The sequence below is a fragment of the Cynocephalus volans genome, chromosome 2 (genome assembly GCF_027409185.1).
Source record: "Cynocephalus volans isolate mCynVol1 chromosome 2, mCynVol1.pri, whole genome shotgun sequence".
Classification (NCBI taxonomy): domain Eukaryota; kingdom Metazoa; phylum Chordata; class Mammalia; order Dermoptera; family Cynocephalidae; genus Cynocephalus; species Cynocephalus volans.
This window is the reverse complement of record NC_084461.1, coordinates 77,742,320-77,763,558: the sequence shown is the minus strand read 5'-3', so window position 1 is coordinate 77,763,558 and position 21,239 is coordinate 77,742,320. Positions and strand designations below refer to the sequence as shown.

General features: G+C 34.9%; 1 protein-coding gene across 1 annotated transcript in view; it reads right to left on the bottom strand.

Moving 5' to 3' along the window:
• ADGRV1 (adhesion G protein-coupled receptor V1) overlaps positions 1-21,239 on the bottom strand; it is a 548,065-nt gene that overhangs the window by 467,581 nt on the left and 59,245 nt on the right. The window contains exons 23-32 of the mRNA XM_063086652.1: positions 20,278-20,480; positions 17,745-17,874; positions 14,730-14,810; positions 12,569-12,708; positions 10,338-10,947; positions 6,677-6,892; positions 4,915-5,130; positions 3,940-4,184; positions 2,548-2,729; positions 937-1,748 (exon numbers count right to left, since the gene is read on the bottom strand). Of these exons, the coding sequence (XP_062942722.1) occupies positions 937-1,748; positions 2,548-2,729; positions 3,940-4,184; positions 4,915-5,130; positions 6,677-6,892; positions 10,338-10,947; positions 12,569-12,708; positions 14,730-14,810; positions 17,745-17,874; positions 20,278-20,480 (2,835 nt within the window). The remainder of the gene's footprint in view (positions 1-936; positions 1,749-2,547; positions 2,730-3,939; positions 4,185-4,914; positions 5,131-6,676; positions 6,893-10,337; positions 10,948-12,568; positions 12,709-14,729; positions 14,811-17,744; positions 17,875-20,277; positions 20,481-21,239) is intronic.

The window sequence follows — 21,239 nt, the reverse complement described above, 5'->3', positions numbered from 1 at the left end:
TGACCCCTAATTAGTTTCCAAAAAACGTGTATGTATTAAAAAGTTAAACATATGCAACATATTGCTCTAAGATATGGAATTACGAATAATGTTTATTTCCTTCATTTTCCTGTATATTCTGAGGATTTTATGCATATACATTACTTTTTCAATCAGAAAAACATTTGGAATCTATAAATGCCCAAATCAGGATTTAAACAATGATCTCAGTAAAGATACCTTTCTCACACCAAAAGAAAACTATTTTAAACATATAAATGTCAGATGATTCAACCAGTCCTGAAAATGAATCTGTGAATCTCATCCTAATGCTAATTGCTGGCCATGTACTATATCATTTTATTGTTTATTAAAAATTACAATAATGATCCCACCAAAGTCTAAGAACAGTATTATACATTGATCTGTCAGTAGAATTAATTTAATGTAAATGCAGTCACCAAAGTGTATACTACTTTTACTTATTGATTATTTTCATTGAAGATTTATCCTTATTTGTTTAGTGCATATGAAAAAGCTTACCAATTCATACTCATTTTCCTAGCTACTACTACTTCTTACCCACATGTCAGGTTGCAGGTACATGTCTCATTCTTATAATTTCCCTTACAAAATTAGAACTTGCCATATAGTTGCCTCCATATTTCCTTAAAGGCACTGCTATCATACATAAAGGGATAAAACTCACACATTCCCTGAAATTTTTTTCTTTTTAATAATCTAAAAAGATACATGTATAGGGTCATGTCAGCCTACATATGTGATGTCAACCATTAACAAGCTAACTAACTTCTATTTTTTCCAAAGCCATACTACACTTTTACATATTTATAAGAATGTACACAGTAAGGAAAAATTCTTATAAACATTACCATAAAAATTGACTATGATGACTTTACCACTGGGAACTGAAATCCATTTAGAACCATCACTCACCTTCAGCAAAAGTCAGAATGTCTCCAGTACCTATGAAATCTAAGCCTTCAGTAGCCGTTCCGCCAACAACACGCCATTCCACTGTCACCTGACCTAAATTGCCCCCCGTCCTGTGGATCATCAGCTCCACTGAGGTTAGGGGCTGCTCCTGAACTTCAACAAATAAGCCATCTTCTGAGGCGTTGGGACTAATACTGTAGATCACAAACACACCAAAGGCATCACCATTTAGTGCTATGACAACTGTAGAAGTATTTGGCTGTCCTATGGTTGGCTGATTTTTAAAACTGGCTGTAATGTTCATAAGGTGAACTTCAAGGAGAGAAATTAGGAAACTCTCATCCACCTCTGGGAAATCATCAGGGAGAATAGAAACGGTGAGATTTGCAAATTCATCACCTTCCAGCATTACGGCCCACTGCCTTGTCACAGGCTCATAGTCACTACCAGCCACAGCCTGGTCACTAAAAAGAGACATAACCCTGGTCATGTTTTTCCTGTAGGTCCAGGAGTCTGAATTGTTGACAGTTGGGCTGATCCACGATGTCATCCAAAAGCACTGGGGACCCTCAGGAGCACTGAAAAATGAAAATGCTGAGCAAGCATGTTCACTGAGGCACAGAGCGGCACAGGTGTATTGGGGTCCCCCCACTGCAGAAACATTCACCCAAGTTCTCCAAAGCGGGTCAGGCACCCCTTGCATTGGTGATTCATAGTAGGACAGTAAATCTTGACCTTCCTCAATGGCGAGAGCCACTACATCAATATCAGAAGTACTGTAGAACAACAGCAGCTGGCCAAAGTGCCCTCCGCTAAAATGTGGAGTGACAATTAAAAGACAGGTTAAGCACTTGGAGTAATCTGTGGATTACCTATATAGAAGAGGAATGCTGATTGCTGTTTTCACTTTAAAAAAAAATGTTTGCAGCATTAGTACAAACACAACCATGTTTCTTAATTACATTTGTCTTTCAACATTTTGTTTCTCATGTGAGGAAACCTTGCTAGTTTTCAGTCAAACGATACTTATTTTTAACTAAGCTATGAAAATATCTTGCAAGGTATGCAAATTGCATCTATTTCAGAATTTCCAAACAAAACAAAATTACAAAATTAATTTTTCTTATTACCACATTTCATTGAAACAAAGTAACAGTGATAACAGCATGAATACATTTTGAGGAAATGTAATTACTTGCCACAAGGGCCCAAGACCCTATATTTTCTATTTCTGAAGGAGCAGAGTGAACACCAGGCTGCCTCACCAAAAAAATGAAAAAATGCAGAAAAAACAGATCTTGGAAATCAACCCTTATACAGCATCTGAGTGTTCTTTAATTTAGAAGCTGGTTATATATAAATTCCAATTCTAATTAGTCACAGATTAAAGCAATACATTTCTGGGGTTAGAAAGCTCAATGATATATTTATTTCACTAATAATAAGTGTGATACGATGGCTCTTCATAGTAATAGGCATAATTCAATCACACATTATAATAACCTATAAAACAATGTATAGTACAGAGAAACCATCAAACCTAACTCATTTAATTGTGCAAGGGATCCCTCCCCACCACCCACAACTCCCATTGCTCCCCATCTCATATACCTTCGCCTGACAGTTATGTTAGCACAGGAACTTCTTTCCAGAGGCTCTTGAACACGGTAAACCGACTGAACAAAGGCTACTGTACCATAAGGGTTATCATTGGCAGGAATAATAATATTTGCCACTCGATCTAACCCAATAGTACCTCCACCAGAGGCATCAGTTAGTTGCACTTGGATAACCTAAAAATACAGTGAAAACTTCCTTAACAGCATCCCAGTTCTGAAATTAGATTAAGAGTGACGTAGGGGGGGAAAATACATTAAACATATCCATACAAATACAAAAACAAAATGGAATGAAACATAAACTGACTCAAAACTCCTTACATTTACAAAACAGCATGTAACAGAATAATCCATCATCAATTTTTAATAATAGAATATTAATATTCAGTTATATAATCATGCAAATCAATTTTAAGATACCTGTTTACATCTATCATTTTAATAACGTGACTTTTATATCCTATACCTTTTTTTTATTTAGGGAAAATATTGTATATACATTATAATGGATAGTTAATCTATTATGTTTTATTTCCCACATTATCTTAAATGGAAATTCTCTGACAAAATTTAAAACAAAAAAACATTATAATACCACCTAAATTTAGAGAGAAGAAAAGTGCTTTATATATATATCACTAAATATATAATATTTTAGAAGAAAATAATGATACAATTAGGATTCAAAAGAAATTTTATGGACTTCTATAAAAATTTGATACTATTAAAGAACAAATGATATTAAAAGTAATTTTATGAGATACAGACTTTAATAATACTAGAATTTCATAAAATAAATTTCTTCAGCCAATATATGCTAGTGATAAATCAACTTTTTCACAGAAACTCTATTTTTGTCACCTTGCTTCTTTATCACAAAAAATAAATATTAGGAAGATGTATCTAGCATCAAATTTGTCATATAGTAAATTCTCCATATTAGTTAACGAATAAATGAATAAATAAGTGGAAAAACCACATTCTACACTTACTCTACACTTAATTAAGATTGACTGGCTCATACTCGAGCCAAAAGGGAGTAAGGATATAAATTAAGAGTTTATATGAAACAAATATAGTAAAAATTATGACTAAAAAATATTGGTACACATATTTAGCCAATTAACTAAAGTGTTGAAAAATACAATGTAATTGTACAAAAAAAATTTATACTAGTAAAATGAAATGTATACACTTTTTATTCCCAGAATGTTTCTGCTTTGGTTATATGTAAGGATAACATTAACACTAACACATTTTGAACACTCTTGCCAAAATAATTTATTTGACATCCTCTCCAAAATGTCACAACAGCCATCTGTTCTAGTCACTACAAGACAAGGTATGATTTACAGTGTCATTCTATACTAGCCATTCCTCTCACCTCTTCAATCTCCGGAACGTCGTCAGCCAGGACCTCTAACAACAAGGTTTGAATGGTTTCCCCAGGGGCAAAGGTCACATTACCTGAGACAACTCGCAGGTCGCCAGTAGCAAGCTGTCCATTAATGGTGGCAACCCACTGAACAGTAACATTGCCGAGTGTCCCAGAATTTCGAATTATTGGCAGGTTTACCTTCACTGAGTTAAACTCAGGTTCCTCTACAATAAGTTTAGTAATCTGAAAACCTGAAGGACAGACATAACAGAGTTAATTCCAAATACGAAACTGAGTCAACACAGAGCTAACCGAGTGCCATCCTAAAGTGAATCATTCTTCCCTCTAAGCAATCTAGGTAGCTACACCTCACAAAATCATGGCAACCTGCTGTGACATAGATTGGTCAGGCCTGCCAAAATTTCCAAATTATTTTTCATTGTGACAGAAGCAGAAATCATAAACTCAGATGGCCACAGAGGTCAGGTATATACAAGCCATGAGTGAAATAGGTCCCATGAGCTCTGTGGCTGCCTGCCCAGTACAGCCTGGTCCAGAGCGGCAGTTGCTACTTCGCTCCCATGACTGATGATATCCAGGAACGGGGGCTCGATGCTGCCAGATTTTCCTATTTATCAAGAGAGCCCAGAGATCCAGATTTTTGTGTAAATTTCTGTAAATTAAATTAACTTTTTCAAGAATTGCCTAAGACTTACAGAACACATCTAGGAGCCAAATCTGACACAAAAGTCAATAGTTTGTGACTTCCATGTATATACTAAGAAACTGATTTACTTTGCCTTTTTTAATAACCACTAACCACTGCCAGTGACCGTACATAGTTGTCCTGTATATCAGTAATAGCATGCTAAAAAAGAAAACATGATCAAATAAATTCAGAGTCTCTAAAAATAAAAAAAGAGGTTATTATCTAAAATCTATACAGACAAATAAAAGAGAGACACAAACTAGTCTGATTACCAAATAATCCATAGGGGTCATCAGAGGCCTCAATAATAATGATTGCCTCTGTTAAAGCCCCTAGTTTGGCTCCTCCTGTAGTTTCATTCAGCAGTTGCACGAGAAAAGATTCTTCCAGCTCAGGGTAAATGTCATTAAGGATATATATTGGCACAGCTTTACTGGTTTCCCCTTCTAGCAAGACCACATCTGATGAGGCTATGCTATAATCTTCACCTGCAAAGACAAAAAGTAAAATGCCAAGACTTAATCCAAAATATGATAATAAACATTCCATATACTAGGGAAACACTATTAGGTATCAAACTTTATAGCTATACTTGGAAAGAATATACTTCTTTGAAAATTGACTACATTTATTTTAAGCAAGAACATTTTTACCTCTCTCACTAGAAAAATGAATTTGATCATATCACAAAATAATGAAAACAACTTCCTAAGGGTGCTCAAGTCTATTCCTTTACTTTCAAAAAGGTGTGTACATAATTTGGTCTATTTATACATACATACTATACATATATACACAGAGAGAGAGATTCATTACCAAAAGATGGCCTCTTATCTACAAAACAAAGAAAAAATTTATATAACATTTTATTTAGAACAAAAAACAGAACTAGAATTCTAATCTCACTGGAAAGATAAAAATTATACTGCTGCACAGATACGGGCACGTTAGCATCACCAGTGATACAGCCGGAAGCAACAGATTTTCCTACAAAGTTGGATTAAAAGCTGGTTCTGAAATATTGCTCAGGGTGGCAAGATCTTTGTTTCTGGTCAAAGAGTGGGTGGGGAAAGCAGGGACACTATGGAGCCTGAAGGCTAATTTCTTAGAACACAAAGAAGGTAGGCCACCACCTACCCACATGTGAGGCTACCTAGAGGCATTCCTAGGGGACACCCAGCCCCAAATATGCACACACAAATACACACACACACACACACACACACACACACACACACACACACACACACACACACCACTTGGGTACTAGATGAGCCTCATTTATTGTCTTTTCAAACAAGTGTCATGCCCATATGACTTATTTTAAAAATTTAGTCATGGTATCCTGTCCATTCACACTCCTGTTCCTTTGAGAGCACACTAGAAAGATTCTAATTAAATAACTTTTAGGCAAATCTCCCCCTAGATGCTGGAAGTGCACTACCAAAGAAGACAGTCTCCTAATGTTCGTAATTGGCAATGAAATCATTTTGCTTATACATAAAACAGTTAAATCATTGCCTCTTTCATGATCTTCATAAATAAATAAGCAAGCAACATAAAGGGGTCCAGAGATAAGGCTGTTACCAAGCACTGAAATCATATGGCTCCTCATTTTTCCCTGCATTCCTCAGTAGTCATTTACACATGAATCCCTTTCAGAAAACGAAAAAGTTACACACACAGAAAGCCAATGTTTTCCTTAGTTTACTTTTCATAGGTTTGGGCATATTTTGAATTCATATACAATTCACATGCAATTTTGAACTCATATACAATAATATACATTTGGCTTTTGAATTCATATACAATTTGGCTGACATTTTAACAAATTCTACAAATTCAGTGTCATAAATATATGAGCTCTAGATTTGTGCCTTTAAAAAGATACAAGAATATTGCTGTTTTCTAGTTGATTTTTCTAATTACATCTTTAAGTGACATTGCTTGTATCAAGGATACAAGTGATATCCTTGTATCAAGGATACAAGTCTCTCTAAAACACTTCACTGCTCTTCAGATGTCTTTTCTTACCAGCTATTGCAGTTATTGGCACGGCTTTAAACTTCACAGAAACATCTGCAAATGCTCCTCCTGTTCTAGTCACATTGATAATGGGTCCAACATGATTCTCTGCCACTCGAACAATTGGAGCTGAGAGCTGAAGAGTTCCAAATGCATCATCATTGGCAAGGATAATTAGATGGGCAATAGTTTGTATCTTAGGCCCAAGGCGTGGAGAATTTGAAACTAAAAGGTAGAAGAAAAGCTAATATATCAAAATTCCAAGTGGCCAAAAGTCATCAAGAAGCTTCAGCAAGATTCCATCAGCCAAATGGGATCCTCATTTGGTGTTTTCTCTCTGCTATTTACATTAAAAAATATTTATTGATTACTATGTACCAGCATCAATTTGGACACCAGGGATACAAAAATTAATTAAGCAAAAATTACCTGCTCTCTTGTAGCTTACATTGTGGGGAGGTTTTTATTATAGAATACTTAGCAAAGAAACAGTTACCCACACGAATATTTTAATAAGTACTAGAAGTTTATCAAAAGGAACAAAATAACTAGAGTACAATTAATTTCATTTTACATGATACCACAACAGATAATGATGAAACCTACAGAATTATGCTCTTTTACTTAGTTCACCATCATGCCATTTAAAAGAAAAAAACAAAGCATTTGAATTATAGAATTGAGTAGGGAAGTAATTTAGTTCCTTGACCTCCAAGGCCAACTGCAAATCATCACACTGTAATTAAATTACTGCTTCTCTGCTTCATTGCCCTCCCTGAGAAGCCTGTTCCTCCCTGCGTAATCTTAGTTAATAGTCACTAACTACCTCGTTGCTGTGGTCGGAATGTTTGTGTCACCCAAAATTCACATGTTGAAATCCTAACCACCAAGGCGATGGTATTAGGAGGTGGAGCCTTTGGGAGGTGATTAGGTCACGGGCATGGAGCCCTCATAAATGGAATTAGTGCCCTTATAAAATAGGCCCAAGAGAGACCTCTTCCACCATGTGAGGACACAGCAAGAAGACACTATCTGGGAACCAGGAAGCAGGCCTCACCAGACAATGAATCTGCTGGGCCTTGATCTTTAACTTTCCAGCCCCAGAACTGTGGAAAGAAATTTCTGTTGTTTATAAGCTACCCAGCCTATGGTAGTTTGTTATAATAGCCCCAACGGACTTATACACTCATCCAGAAATCAGAGTCAGCCTCAGTGCAGCATCAGTGCTGCTGTAAGTGTGCTAATAAGTTTAAGGCTCCCTTCTTACTTCCTACTGATTTCAGAGAGAGCAAAACTTATTTTGAAGTCTTTTAGGGCCTTCCACAAATTCCCTCTGATTTATTTTACAGGGTCAATTCCAATCAGCATCCTTGCCAAAGCAATATAAAAAGTTACTTTTAGCACAAATAAAGTATAAACAATTTTGAGTTCATATTTAGAATACTCTCTAACAATTGTGGCATTTGAAAGTATGTGATTATGAATAAAATTAAACATTTTCAGACAATTTAACCTAAAAACTGGTAATAATACCATTTAATTTCAATGGGCCCAGACAATCCTAGGTTATATAGTAATTAAAATCATAAATTATGAATCAATATAATAAAATTAAACTCAACTAAATTAGCAAAGAATGGCAGTGACAGAGAATCATAGCAGCAGGTGACATTTTTTGAGTGTGGACTATTGGCCAGGCATCATCATTCTAAGTGCTTTTAGCATATTAAGTCATTTAATTCCCATATGCTCTCTACATTTTACAGATGAGGAATCAGGAGCACAAAGAAGTTGAGGAAGTTAGCTTAGGCACTAGTACCTGTCGGATACAATCAAGAGACTCCTATAACGGTATACCTAATCTCCTGCTCCCTTTCTACAATTCCTCACCAAATGAGGTATAAAACTGTAGATTACCTATGACTGTTCATCCTGCCCTATGCCTTTACCCAGGGGTGATAGTCTTCTCACATTGCTCTCCTTACTGGAGGAACACACTCAGAGAAGTAAAGGCCCTGCAAGGTACTACACTGATTTGGCCTATAAAAATTTGAGTCAATATCACAAAGATTTGCACTTCATTGTTCTTTTGTTATCTCATATCATAGCTTTATGCCTATTCTGAATTACCTTGAGTATGCTACCTGGTTCCAGCATAAAATACATGTTGATTATTTCTCCTGTCCTGCAGCACATAGATACTCTGCATATACAACTTTAATAATAATAATTGCTCACATTTATCAAATGTTTACCATGTGCCAAACACTGTATTAATTTTTTCACGTTATAATATTTAATCCTCATAATATTTCCATATTACAGATAAGTAAACTGTGGCTTAAATAGGTTATGTTCAGCAGCTTATTACTATACATTGAAACATAATTTATCTGACGTCAATACCCACAGCTCCTAGCCATCATTATAGGTGATAGCCCCTCCTGGTTTCATTTCTATCTCAATAAATCAGGAGTTCCCTGAAGACCAGGCTGTGATTTATAATTCTTACTTAAGACCAAATATTGGTTTTAATTTCTTTGCTATCATAACTAATCCTAAATCTTGCTTTAAAAATGTGGGGGGTATTCTGTGAGAATTTTTAACCTTGACTGTAACCTGAAGATTTAATATCAGCAAATGTCCTATAAAGTAAATTTTCTTCTATAACCCTGGACTACAATTATTTACATTGTGGGCAAGAAGGTTGCTCAACCTATATAGAATATTCATCTGGGTGTTACAGTAATGTGAAAAAACTTAGTTGTAAGAAGCCTTAAAAACATATGGCAGAACATAGTCAGCATGCAGATCTTGGAATCTTACATTTTAATCTATGTAATACAAGTATCCTAAAAGTTTACTTGTTTTCCTAAAATTAATATTAAATTAATATCACTGATCTTTATTCCCTTATTTGTTTCCTTATTCTAGGAAATAAGTAAGCTTATTTATAATAAGCTTCTTCTCTTTATTTAAAAACACCTTTCTAGAGCTGTATGTCTTCTTAAAAAGGTGTAACTAATGAACAGGTCTTAATACAATAGCTGCTTTCAGCTCCACCAAGCTCAAGTCCTGCTCCCTACCTGTACCCAGTCCACTCCCTCTACAAAGCCACTAGCCAAAGCCCCAAGGAGAGTAGTCACTACTTTCCAGCAGAAGCTGCTGCACCAGATCCTCTGCCCAAAGTCGGTCATTCCTCACTCCTCATTCTTATGTGCAATCACTATCCCCTTCCCCCACACAGTTGCCAGACCCACATGCTGCTTGCCAATACAAAGAGCTCAGGTTGGCTAGGGAATCCTCCAGAAGTGGATCAAAGTGAGACAGATCCTGGCTCTTGCTTCTAGATTGTCTTTGGACTCCCCAGATTGATTCTAGAATGTTTTTTTAGCTGTGACATATATACAATAATACTAAAGGTGAGTTTACATGGATTACATAGAAACTTCTAAAATTTAGTCTGGAGACATAACTGACTTTTAAAATGTGATTAATGTGACTTTCAAGAAAAAATATGTCTCACTTCCTTATATATGAAGTTTTGTAAGATGACGCTTTCATAGTTAGAACTTAGTATTTTTATAGAAATTTTTATTATACGCAATTCTAAATTTATTATTTTAGGATTCTTATCTCTAATAATAACAACAAACTAATGGGTACTTACTTGGGCGATTCTGTACTTTCTCTATTAAAGTAGAGTTGAGTAGTTCAATAAACACAGACTCTGACCTCTCTGGTTCATCATCATCCAAAATTGAAATAGCTATTGTTGCCTCACTCTGATTAGCTCTGAAAAGAGCAAATCCGGAAGCTGATACATAGTCTCTTCCTTGAGTTGCTCTGGCTAAATTAGGTGGAAAAGAAGGTGGTTTTTTCATATCATCTAGTGTTGCATATGAGACTATGACTTTTCCCAGGAGGCCTTTCAACCTTATTATTGACAATGTGATGTTCTGGGTTGCTTCCTCAACTTTAATAGGTCTATTCTTCTCAGAAAAGATGAATACCCCATAAGGATCATCACTAGCCAAGACTGTTAATGTGGCATTAGTGTGAACTCCCAAAGAACCACTGGAGACACTGAGAATTGACACAGAGAATGCCTTATCCAGTTCTGGATCTTCATCAGGCAATATTTCCACTGTGATGTTGGCACTCGTCTGCCCAATCTCAAATGTGATGTTGCCAGAGGTGAAGGCAAGATCACCGTCAGGATCAGAGTCTATGTTCCAATGCAAAGTCACTCGAGACAGAGCTCCATGACTTCTCACAACCTACAAAATATTTAATATAAAAGTATTAAAAGAGAGGTTGAAACAATGGACTGCAAGGTTTATAAATACAATAACAATAGCAGCATAATAGATTTCAGTTTTATTTTATACAATTTGTTCTCAAGACAATAAGATTATTGAAGACAGGGGTTATATACTACCCATCTTTGAAGAACCTCAGATTCTTACAAATGGAGGGTATTTAAAAAGTGATTGCTGCATGAAACTACAATTGATGGAAAATTTTTAGCTTCTAACTAAAGTATAGCTGTATCTTGTGCAGTGATACATATCAGTAATAATTCAAGTGTGATTAACTATTATATTTAGGCATACTCATGAAAATTTTACATTCACTGCAAGAATGATGTATATACTTCACTGTAAGAAATAGATGAATGATATTTTTCTGAAAAGTTAGTGTAAACTCATTCTTAAAACAAATCATATTTCCTTTTATCTTAAATATAATACAAAAAACAAACTCAGCAAAAAGTATATTTGACCCAAGGTATAATAAAATATATTTAAGAAGGAAGAAAAGCTTTTGTCAATAATAAGTTAAGAAGAATGGAAACCTTAAAAATGACTCCAAATAAGTCACGACCAGGAGTAATTTCATCTGTACTTAAAATACAAATGTTAACTCAAAATAAAATTAGAGACAGTAATTTTATAGAACTTGATCCTTTCCCTTAATTCTTTTTTGTTTCCTTCCTGAGTAATTAGTTATACTTTCGAAAGTTATTCCATTTATTCCACAATTTATTGAAGATCTGCCATAATAGTACAAAAGGATATGTTTGAATGATCTTTCTTCATTATTTGCATAAAATCTGAGGAAGCTGAGCAAGCTTCAAGCTTCTCTGAGTCACCGAACAATAAAATCTTTCTTAATTACTACTGGAACAAAGCAGCGTAGACACACACACAAACACATGCATACTCGCATCATATAAAGTTATTATTATTGCTGTTCACAAATGTTTTGGATGTTCTTTTCTTCTGAAGGACAGACAGGGTAGAATTGTATTCACCCACTGACATTAGGCATGACCATGCGACTTGCTTTAACCAATGAAATATAAGTGGAAATGATGTAAATCACTTCCAGAATGAAGCTGTAAGAGCCAGTATGCAGTTCTCCAAATCCACATCTTCCCCGCAACCCCTATGAATGTAAATGAGCCTGTTGAGATATAGCCTCTGTAATCTTTGGTTCTTAAAGTGATTGATGATCAGAGCCCCTTCCCAACTTAAGTTGAACATATATAAAAAACAAATCTTTGTTGTACTAAACCATTGAGATTTTGGAGATGTTTGTTACCATAGCCTATCTAAACTAATAGAAAAATCTATGTAAGATAAGTACTTGTAGTACAGCTCCATTACATTCCTTAAGGGTCAGGAATTCTCAGAACAATAAAATGAATCCATATGCAAAACTAAACACTAAGACAAATGCCAAGTCGCTATTCAATTAACAATTTGTAATGTCTGCCAAAAGGCTCATTCCCCTCCACCTACACAGAAAAAGAAAACATAAAACTTACTTTCATAATGCAGTAAAAGTCTTTAAAAGAACATAAAGTATCTAGGAACGAAGGGAAAAGGTACTCACATTTAATATAACAGTGCTGTGCCCATCTTCTGGTTCAGTTCCACTGACAAAGAGTGACTCAGGGTTAAATTCAAATACGCCATGAGCATGGTCAGAGGCAGCGATTGTCACTAGAATTTGGGAAGCCATCCCTAGACTGGCTGCATGAACAAGTTCCAACAAATGGCAAAAAAATGTTAATCAGTAATTTACAAACCAAAGGAAAAGCCAAGGAACAACTTTTTGAAAAGAGTCCTTCTATTCACTGAGTACATTCTAATTTGTTTTAGAAAGAAAGGCAGACACAAATGGTTGCCACACATATTCATGCTTTTATGACCTTTCTCTGCTTTGGCACCAATGTGATACACAAGTGCTGCATAAGCACTTGGAGATGAATAATGAAAACTTGTTTTTCTTTTTCTTCTGAATGAAAGAGAACATTCTTCCACACAGCGTTATGAAGAAGGTCTCCCACGACCTTTCCTGACCTTAAAAGAACATGAGCCAAAATGGCTCTTACCTTTACAAAACAGTAGTTTTTCCTATGATTTTAGTTAATCTGACTGAACAGATTCTTGGTGTCCAAAGTGTATTAATTCTACACCTATATTTTTTATCATAGTACTATATTACAGATCTATCTCTCCTGATCCCAAATAGTCCAATCCTGTAACTAAAAAGAGGTCATGATCTAAAGAAGAAAGTAATTTTTTTCATAAGAAGTAGGTTTAATTTTTACTCTGTATTGATATCTACAGACAAGAAAATGAACAATCCTAAAATAAAAAGAGGTTGCATGAGACATTAGTAGAAGTTAGAAAGGAGGAGGGTGGAAACATAAGTTCTGACAATAAAATATAAAACCTGACATTATGAAAAAAGAATATTTGAGGATTAGAAAGTGCTCTCCTCCAAAATCAAGTATTCTATTTTCTCCACATATGAAAAAATATTTGAGGTAAAAAGCTAACCCATGTTTGTATATGAATCTGCTTCAAAAGGCATCTCTTTTCACCATTCCCTTCATTAACTGGCAACTTATTCTCCCATTTATTTTCTTCCTAATTTCTTCTTCCCATTTGTTTTGACTAAATGCTACATATGAAACTTCCTTCACTGTTGGTGGGACTGCAAAATGGTGCAGCCTTTATGGAAAATGCTATGGAGGTCCCTCAAACAATTACAGAGAGATCTACCATATGACCCAGCCATCCCACTGCTGAGTGTATACCCAGAGGAATGGAAATCATCATGTTGAAGGGATACCTGTACTCCCTTGTTTATTGCAGCTCTATTTACAATAGCCAAGAGTTGGAACCGGCCTAAGTGCCCATCATCGGATGAGTGGATAAGGAAAATGTGGCATATCTACACAATGGAATATTAGTCTTGTTATAAAAAAAAAATGAAATGCTACCATTCACTGCAACATGGATGACTTAGAGAAAATTATATTAAGTGAAAGAGGCCAGGCACAGAAAGAGAAATACCACATGTTCTCACTTTTTTGTGGGAGCTAATAAAAATAAATAAATATATGAACAAATAACAAATAAATGGGCATGGGAGAAAAAAATAAGACACAACAGTCTCAACAATTCCTTGAACTTCTTAAGACAAGTGAACAGATATGACGTTGATGGGGGGGGGAAGAGGGAGAAGAAGGGGGTAAAGGAGAAATCGGTAAAGGAACATGAAAATCAACTACATTTTATATTGATATATTAAAAAAATCAAAAAATGAAAAATAAAAAAGCTCATAGTTCTTTTTGTTCACTGTAACACATTTAACATAAAATACAAATGTTCCATTTATATCTTTTTAGGTGTTCAAAGCTATGTAAAATGTTTTTCAACCATCATTTTTATAAATTGCATGCAAGCAAATTTTCTATCACAATTAGAATCAGGAAACTGCATTGGGTTCATACGAGGAGGAGAGTCTAGGCTTTGGAAGTAGACAGGGATTTGATTCTGACTTAATCCCTTTCTAGTTGGGTGACTATCACATGGAGAAAATAATGCTTCATAACGTTGCTCTGATAGCTAATGAGATAAAATATGTAAAGGTCCTACAATTAGCAGGTATCAATAAGTGGTTAGTATTGTTGTCTCTAAAAAGAGAAGTTAAAATTCAAAAACACATATAATAGTAAAGGACCTTGAAACAGCGGCTTACCACGTTTGTGAATAGCTGGAAGGAAGAATTCCATGTCCCCATCACCACTACCACTGCCATCAACCCTAAAGAGTTCAGCCACTTCACAAGGAGACACACAGAGACACAACCCACACAATATACATTGACACAATGAGAGAATAGAGAGCTCTTAAAACCAATCAAGCAAAGAGGAAAATGCAGTAATATCCACCCAGTGACATGCATTCTTCCACAGAAAAGAGATCATTTTAAATGGTTCAATTATAACATCAGTGAAGCTATCAAATTACCAAAATTCATTCACAGTTTCAGGAAATACTCCACTTAAATTGTAATTGGTATTTGTCATTTCCACCAATTTAACTATTTTATTTTTAAACTTGCAATTATTTACTTACAGCAATGTAAATTATTTTTTAGCATTATAAATATTTCAAAAATATTTATGTGTATATATAATCACATACTTATGCCTATATGCATGCGACAGTCACCTTTACCACTCAATTCAAAACCAAGGAACTGCATCTAACATTTCCCTCCATCCACACATCCAAACCCCCACTATATGTACCATTCTCAAACTTGATCACCCTCTTGCCATGGACATTATGGAAAGAGCCCTAGACAAGCAGTCTAGAAATTCTGCTTCATCCCTGGCCATGAGAGATACCAGCTGTAAAACCTTCAGCAAGTTACTAAGCCTCTTGGTATCTCAGCTTTCTCATCGGCAAAAGGTGCTGCTTCTTAGGAAAAATGCTACAATGATCAAATAAAATAATGCAAAATAAATAACATTGTAAATATATAAAGTACCTTGATGATATACAAGGATTATAACAAAGAGCAAGAGGTTATACTTTTGTTTCTAATACATCTTATACCCCAATCATATTTTACCAAATATTTGCAAACCAAGAAGACAGGAAAGGCAGTGATGATAGCAATGGAAAAGGAGAGTAAGAAAAGCAAAGCCACATCCATCCATGTGTGCTTCTACCAATACCCTTAACTGACATGTTAATATCTGCCCTGCTTTTCTGTTTTTCCCACGCAACAGAACTGGGATACACAAGGTGTGAAAATTTACAGCACCCAGAACCTGAAATATCTTAGAGACTTAAGAGGCAAAATGGGTTTCCAGCAAATATCCAGTACATGCTATCCAGAAGTCATAAGAAAGAGGTGTGAAGTTCAACACCATATACTCCTTCTACTTTGGCTAGCATAAGACATCTATTCAGGTTGTGGCTACCTTATGTAGAATCAGTTTTATAGACAAAACAGTATGGAATAAGAGGTGCATCCTTGACCCTCAAAAGAATTTAGGTCTACAAGCAGCTATTTCACATACCAGGTGCTTCCTAGATATGAGTCTAGGAGTGGAGGTCTTTGTTTAGATTTTTTTTTTTACTTCAATCTCAACTCACTGGGGGGAAAATCAGATTCTCTGCTACTATTGCTTACTAAGAAACTTCAAGATTGATTTTCAAATGAGTACTCATGCCCAATTAATATATAACAATGCATATTCTAGAGATATGGGGGAAAGTTTCTACATAAAATCACAGTTATTACTATGATCACACAAACATCACTAAAAGAATATTTGATATTGTTATTAATCAATATTAAGTAGTGGTCTCTAACATTTTCTCTATGACATAAATATTTTTAGCTTCAAGTAATACAAATGGCAACTTTTCAAATATTTTATAGTAACCTTTTTTATTAATGAAAGTCCTGTTATGAAAATAATGATTTGGAGATGTGAGCACTTGTCTCTGAAGGACAAGCAAAGCTGGTATTTTTACATGCCACCTGCCAAACAGGTCGTCTAGACTATTTTTACTGTTTTATGCATTCAACCAAGCTGTGACCCTGTTTAATCATTTCCCTGCTCCCAAACACTGTATTGGTCTCCTTTGCTGCCATCTGGGCTTTGGAATACGGAAAGACCCCACAGTACCACTTTATACAAAAAGACAACTTTAATATTTCTGTCCTACCCAATCTCTCCCTTTGGATGGCTTATATAATATGACATTCTTTACCAAAATGAAGAAGGTAATAATAATAATAATAATAATAATAATAAGATAGTAATACCAGATTTTATAATGAAAGAAACTATCATGATGAATACCATTATCAACTCTCAATTACTTATACTTGTAAAGGTAATACAGTGTATATTACATGTATTCTATAACACCCCAGTAGTAGCCGATAATCAAACGTGTTAATACTTCTGCAAAGAAACATATATCAATAGTCTATTTAAATGGTATAAATATCATAAATAGCCTCACTTCAATACGGATGAGTTTTTCCATGAAATGAGTTTTGACGCCAAAAGCCTTTGATAATCAGAGCTTTCTGAATAGCAGAATTGCGGATAAGGTATTGTTGACCTATTTTATTAATAATCATCTCATAATATATTATATAAAAGGACTAGTTTTTTTCTGTGTTATATCTGGAGATAGCTCTAACAGAGCTACTATGAAAATTGGGAAAGGACGAAAGGAAAGAGGTGATTTCAGGAGCACCCACTATGAATGACAAGTATAATTTGGTGATGCAGCACAATTGCACTATTCTATTCTAAAAGCACATCTACTTTAGGAAAGGATCAATGGATAACAAAAGGGGGAGAAATCAGAACAATAGGTGGTGTCCATATAACAAACAGGAATATTACTCAGAATGAACCAAACCTCACAGCAAAAGTATATCTAAATAAACTATGAGTTGGATATAAATTTATAAAACTATCACTCAATATTTATGTAGAGAGAAATACGAATTTTCTTTTTACCGGGAAAGAGACTACCAATCAGAAACTGCCTACCATAAATATTAAGCAATTGTTAACCTTCCGGCTGCTCTCTCCAAAAACTAGTGCATTTGAAAAAAGGGGAGGGGGCAGGTTAATTCAAAGGAATATACTTCCCTAACAGAATCTACTGTCACCTGGCAGGTAGATTAGCAAATATTTGATATTTGACATTTTTGAATCACCAGTCTTACCTCCTCCCTCCAAGTTTAACAACTCAACTTTAAAAGATTTTTCCAGTTCAGGTATAGAGTTATCAGTGATGTTGACAGAAATATATTTATATCTTTCTCCTGGCTGAAATTCTAATGTGCCAGTAACGCTCTGAAATAAAAATAAAATATTCATTAGATTATAATTATTCTGTATATGAATTTGCAAAATAAGAATGTTTCTTATGTCCCAAATTGCTATAAATACTGAAATAGAAGAACATAAGTAAATACAAAATTGGTAACACTTCAGTGGATATAAACAATATTCAACGTACATTTTAAATAAATATTCTTCAACTAAATAAAGGGATTTTTATTCTTCTTATTTGGATACCCAATGAAAAAGCAGTCAAGGAAAATGAAAAACCTTAGTGGGTAACATCCACAAATTTCCAAATAAATAATTCAGTGAGATACAAGGAATTCTCTTAACCAAGTATATGAGGGCACTTCGAAACATTCATGGAAACACAGAATTAAGAGATAATATGAATATTTCCATAAACTTTTTGAAGTAGACTTATATTTAAAACTATTGAAATTACATCAATAATTATAGGAGAAATTTAAATAGTGTATAATAATGGCATTTTCATTCTGAGAATCTCTCCAAGCAATAATATTCATAGTCCATTTGGTATTAATCTTTCTTGATTATGTATTTGCAGTTGCAGTTCATAACAAAAGATCTCCCTTCAGAAAAGTTCACATACTTAAGAAAAACAAAGAGCTATTCAAATCAAAGTCCTAAGGCTCTTTTTCTTCCATTATTTCATATAAACATTCTCCTCCCATGTTACGAGAATACATTTTAAAGTTGTTTACAGTTTTCTAGTGTTAGCTTGTGTGGGCAACCATATTTCATATTATGGAGCTATTAATGATCTAAAGATAAATTGAGAAACCCATGTACCAATTCACTTAATCACCCATTTATTCAGTTTTTCAATATTTATCAAGCACCTAGCATATTCGTAACACCATTTTAGATGCAAAAAGACCAAGACAAATCTTTGATTTCATGGAGAACATTCGAGAAGTGGTAAGTATTTAACAAAATAGTTCAAATAGAATAATAAGTGCCATAAAAGACATATAGTCAGCTCAAAGAGAATGTAATTAACTTTACCTAGAACTTGATAGTAGAGTATTTCTACAAGTCTTAACAAAAGAACTGACATTTGACTGTCTTAGAAACCGTCTTACTTGAACAATATCCTACACAATTGGCCACTTCTCTTCTGGAAATATGTCCTTCTCCAGTATTCCATGATATTGCACTCTCTTGGTTTTTTTACTAGATGTCTGGTTCATCCTTTCCAGCATTCTTTGCCAATTTTGACATTCCTTATGACCTTTAAAAATTGTTGTTCACAAGACTCTATCTAGACTTTCTGTCTAGAAAGCCTGTCATAGCCTAAGCTTTTAATACTATGTACATGTTCCCAACTCCCAACTTCCCACCTCTAACCTCTGATATCCAGACTTAAATCCTAAAACCTACGTTAAGTTTTTCTTATAATTTCTGCCAGAATCATAAATTCATGATCTTCCCTTAAAAACTGTGCCTTCTCCAATTCTCTCTGCAACACTATATTGTAGAGTAGCAGGTTGCTTGTGCCAGGAACTAGGGAGTCATTCTTGACGTTCTTTTCTGCTGTATCCTTCACACTAAACCATCCTCAAATCTGGCCATTTTAAGTCTTAAACATTTCCTGAGCCCACCTACTTCTTTTCATCTACATTGTCACCAGCCTCGTCCAAGATACTATCACCTCTTGAAATATCACATTCTCGACAGTTCAGTATAGTGATCTCTTATGAATGCATAACACTCTTCAATTACTTCTTCTCATTAAAAAAAAAAAAAAAAAAAAAAAAGCCAAAAACACAGTAGCCTGATCTGTAAGGCCTTGAATGACCCACTCCCTGCATACCTTATCGTTTCTCACCATACTCAGCTCTTCTCATTCCACAAACACTGGCCTTCTTTCACCTCCTCTTGACAAGCCTGTGCCTTCCCTACACTGAAGACTTTACTCACATCACTTTACCAGTCTCAAGTGGTTCTTCCCTCCTTCATCTACTTTTCTCCTCCTTAAGTTTCAGAGCTCAGCATAAATGTTACTTCCCCAAGGAAGCTCTCCTTTAATACAACAAAGACCTCTCTTCCAGATCACCAACCTTGAACACTTCTCACCACTGTAACGCAGTAATTAATTAGTTGTTTAACATCAGTCCAAATAGCTGGAATGTAAGCACCTGGATGGTGAGGATCACCTGCATCTTGGTATATGAGAATAAGGTCAAGAATAGTGATATCTGATATTCAATTTCAATGCACTAAAGCACCTTAATTTGCATAAATTTAATAGGCTGGAATGCCATCAGTGCTTATTTTCCTTGCTTAGTATGTTCCAGGTACAGGGCATGTCCCTTCCAATTCTTCGAGATAAGGATCATGTCCGCTTTACAAGTACAAACACAACTTTGAAAGGATTGAGTGATTTACCCGGTAGTCCTCAGGACTGAATGCTGTCAAGGACACTGTTCTAAATTTTGCAGTCACACTCCCCAGGAGTCCTTGTGCACGGACAACCAATAACCTGACTTCTCCATCTTCTTCCTGCACAGTGATATGTGGAACATTGCTTGCAGGCAGGGTCATTGCGTCCTCGGGCCGAGGAGGCAGCCCTGTGGAGAACTGCAGCAAGCCTGTGGAGACAGAGAGAACTGGGCATTCTTCCTCCAAATATCTGTGGAAGAATTTCTTATTCATTTGAAGCCATCTTACACAATTCTTTTGATCACCAAGCTAAAATTCTGAAAGCCTTCATATAGAAAAAAATTTAATGAAAATTTGATTATCACGCATTTGACAAGGAATATGTTCATAAGCTTTCAGAATGTGAAAAATTAAAAATGTTAATTTTCCTTGTCTTAAGGAAAGCTGTTTTTAATGCAAACATCAATAAAAGGAATACTGATAGGATTTTCAGATACATATTTTCAAACATTTACTCATATTTGGCTACAGTCACTAGACTTCATTCTGGAACTTACAGTAGAACAGGATTAATGGGATCCTAAAGGATTTGCAATACTTAAAAAAATATTAACTATAAAAACCAGAGTTGGAGAGCCTCTCAGGTTTCCTACTTGGACCTGTTAACAGATGTTCTTGCTTTTTTTCCATACAAGAAATATTACTTTTCAATAAAGAAAACATTTTCAATTTACTAGCTCAGACATCTATGACAATTCCTCAACTAAGAAAATTATCATTTTTCAGCATAAGACAAAAAGAAATTAATATAAATACACAGTAGTAACTTCACTTCTTGAAGCTTAATATAAATTATAAAATACTTCAATTACTTAGGTGTTAACATATCACAGTAGTAAAATTTTTAAAGAAATTTTGATAGCTATAGAAATATTTTATTTCATTTTAAATAATCCTGCAAAAACTTT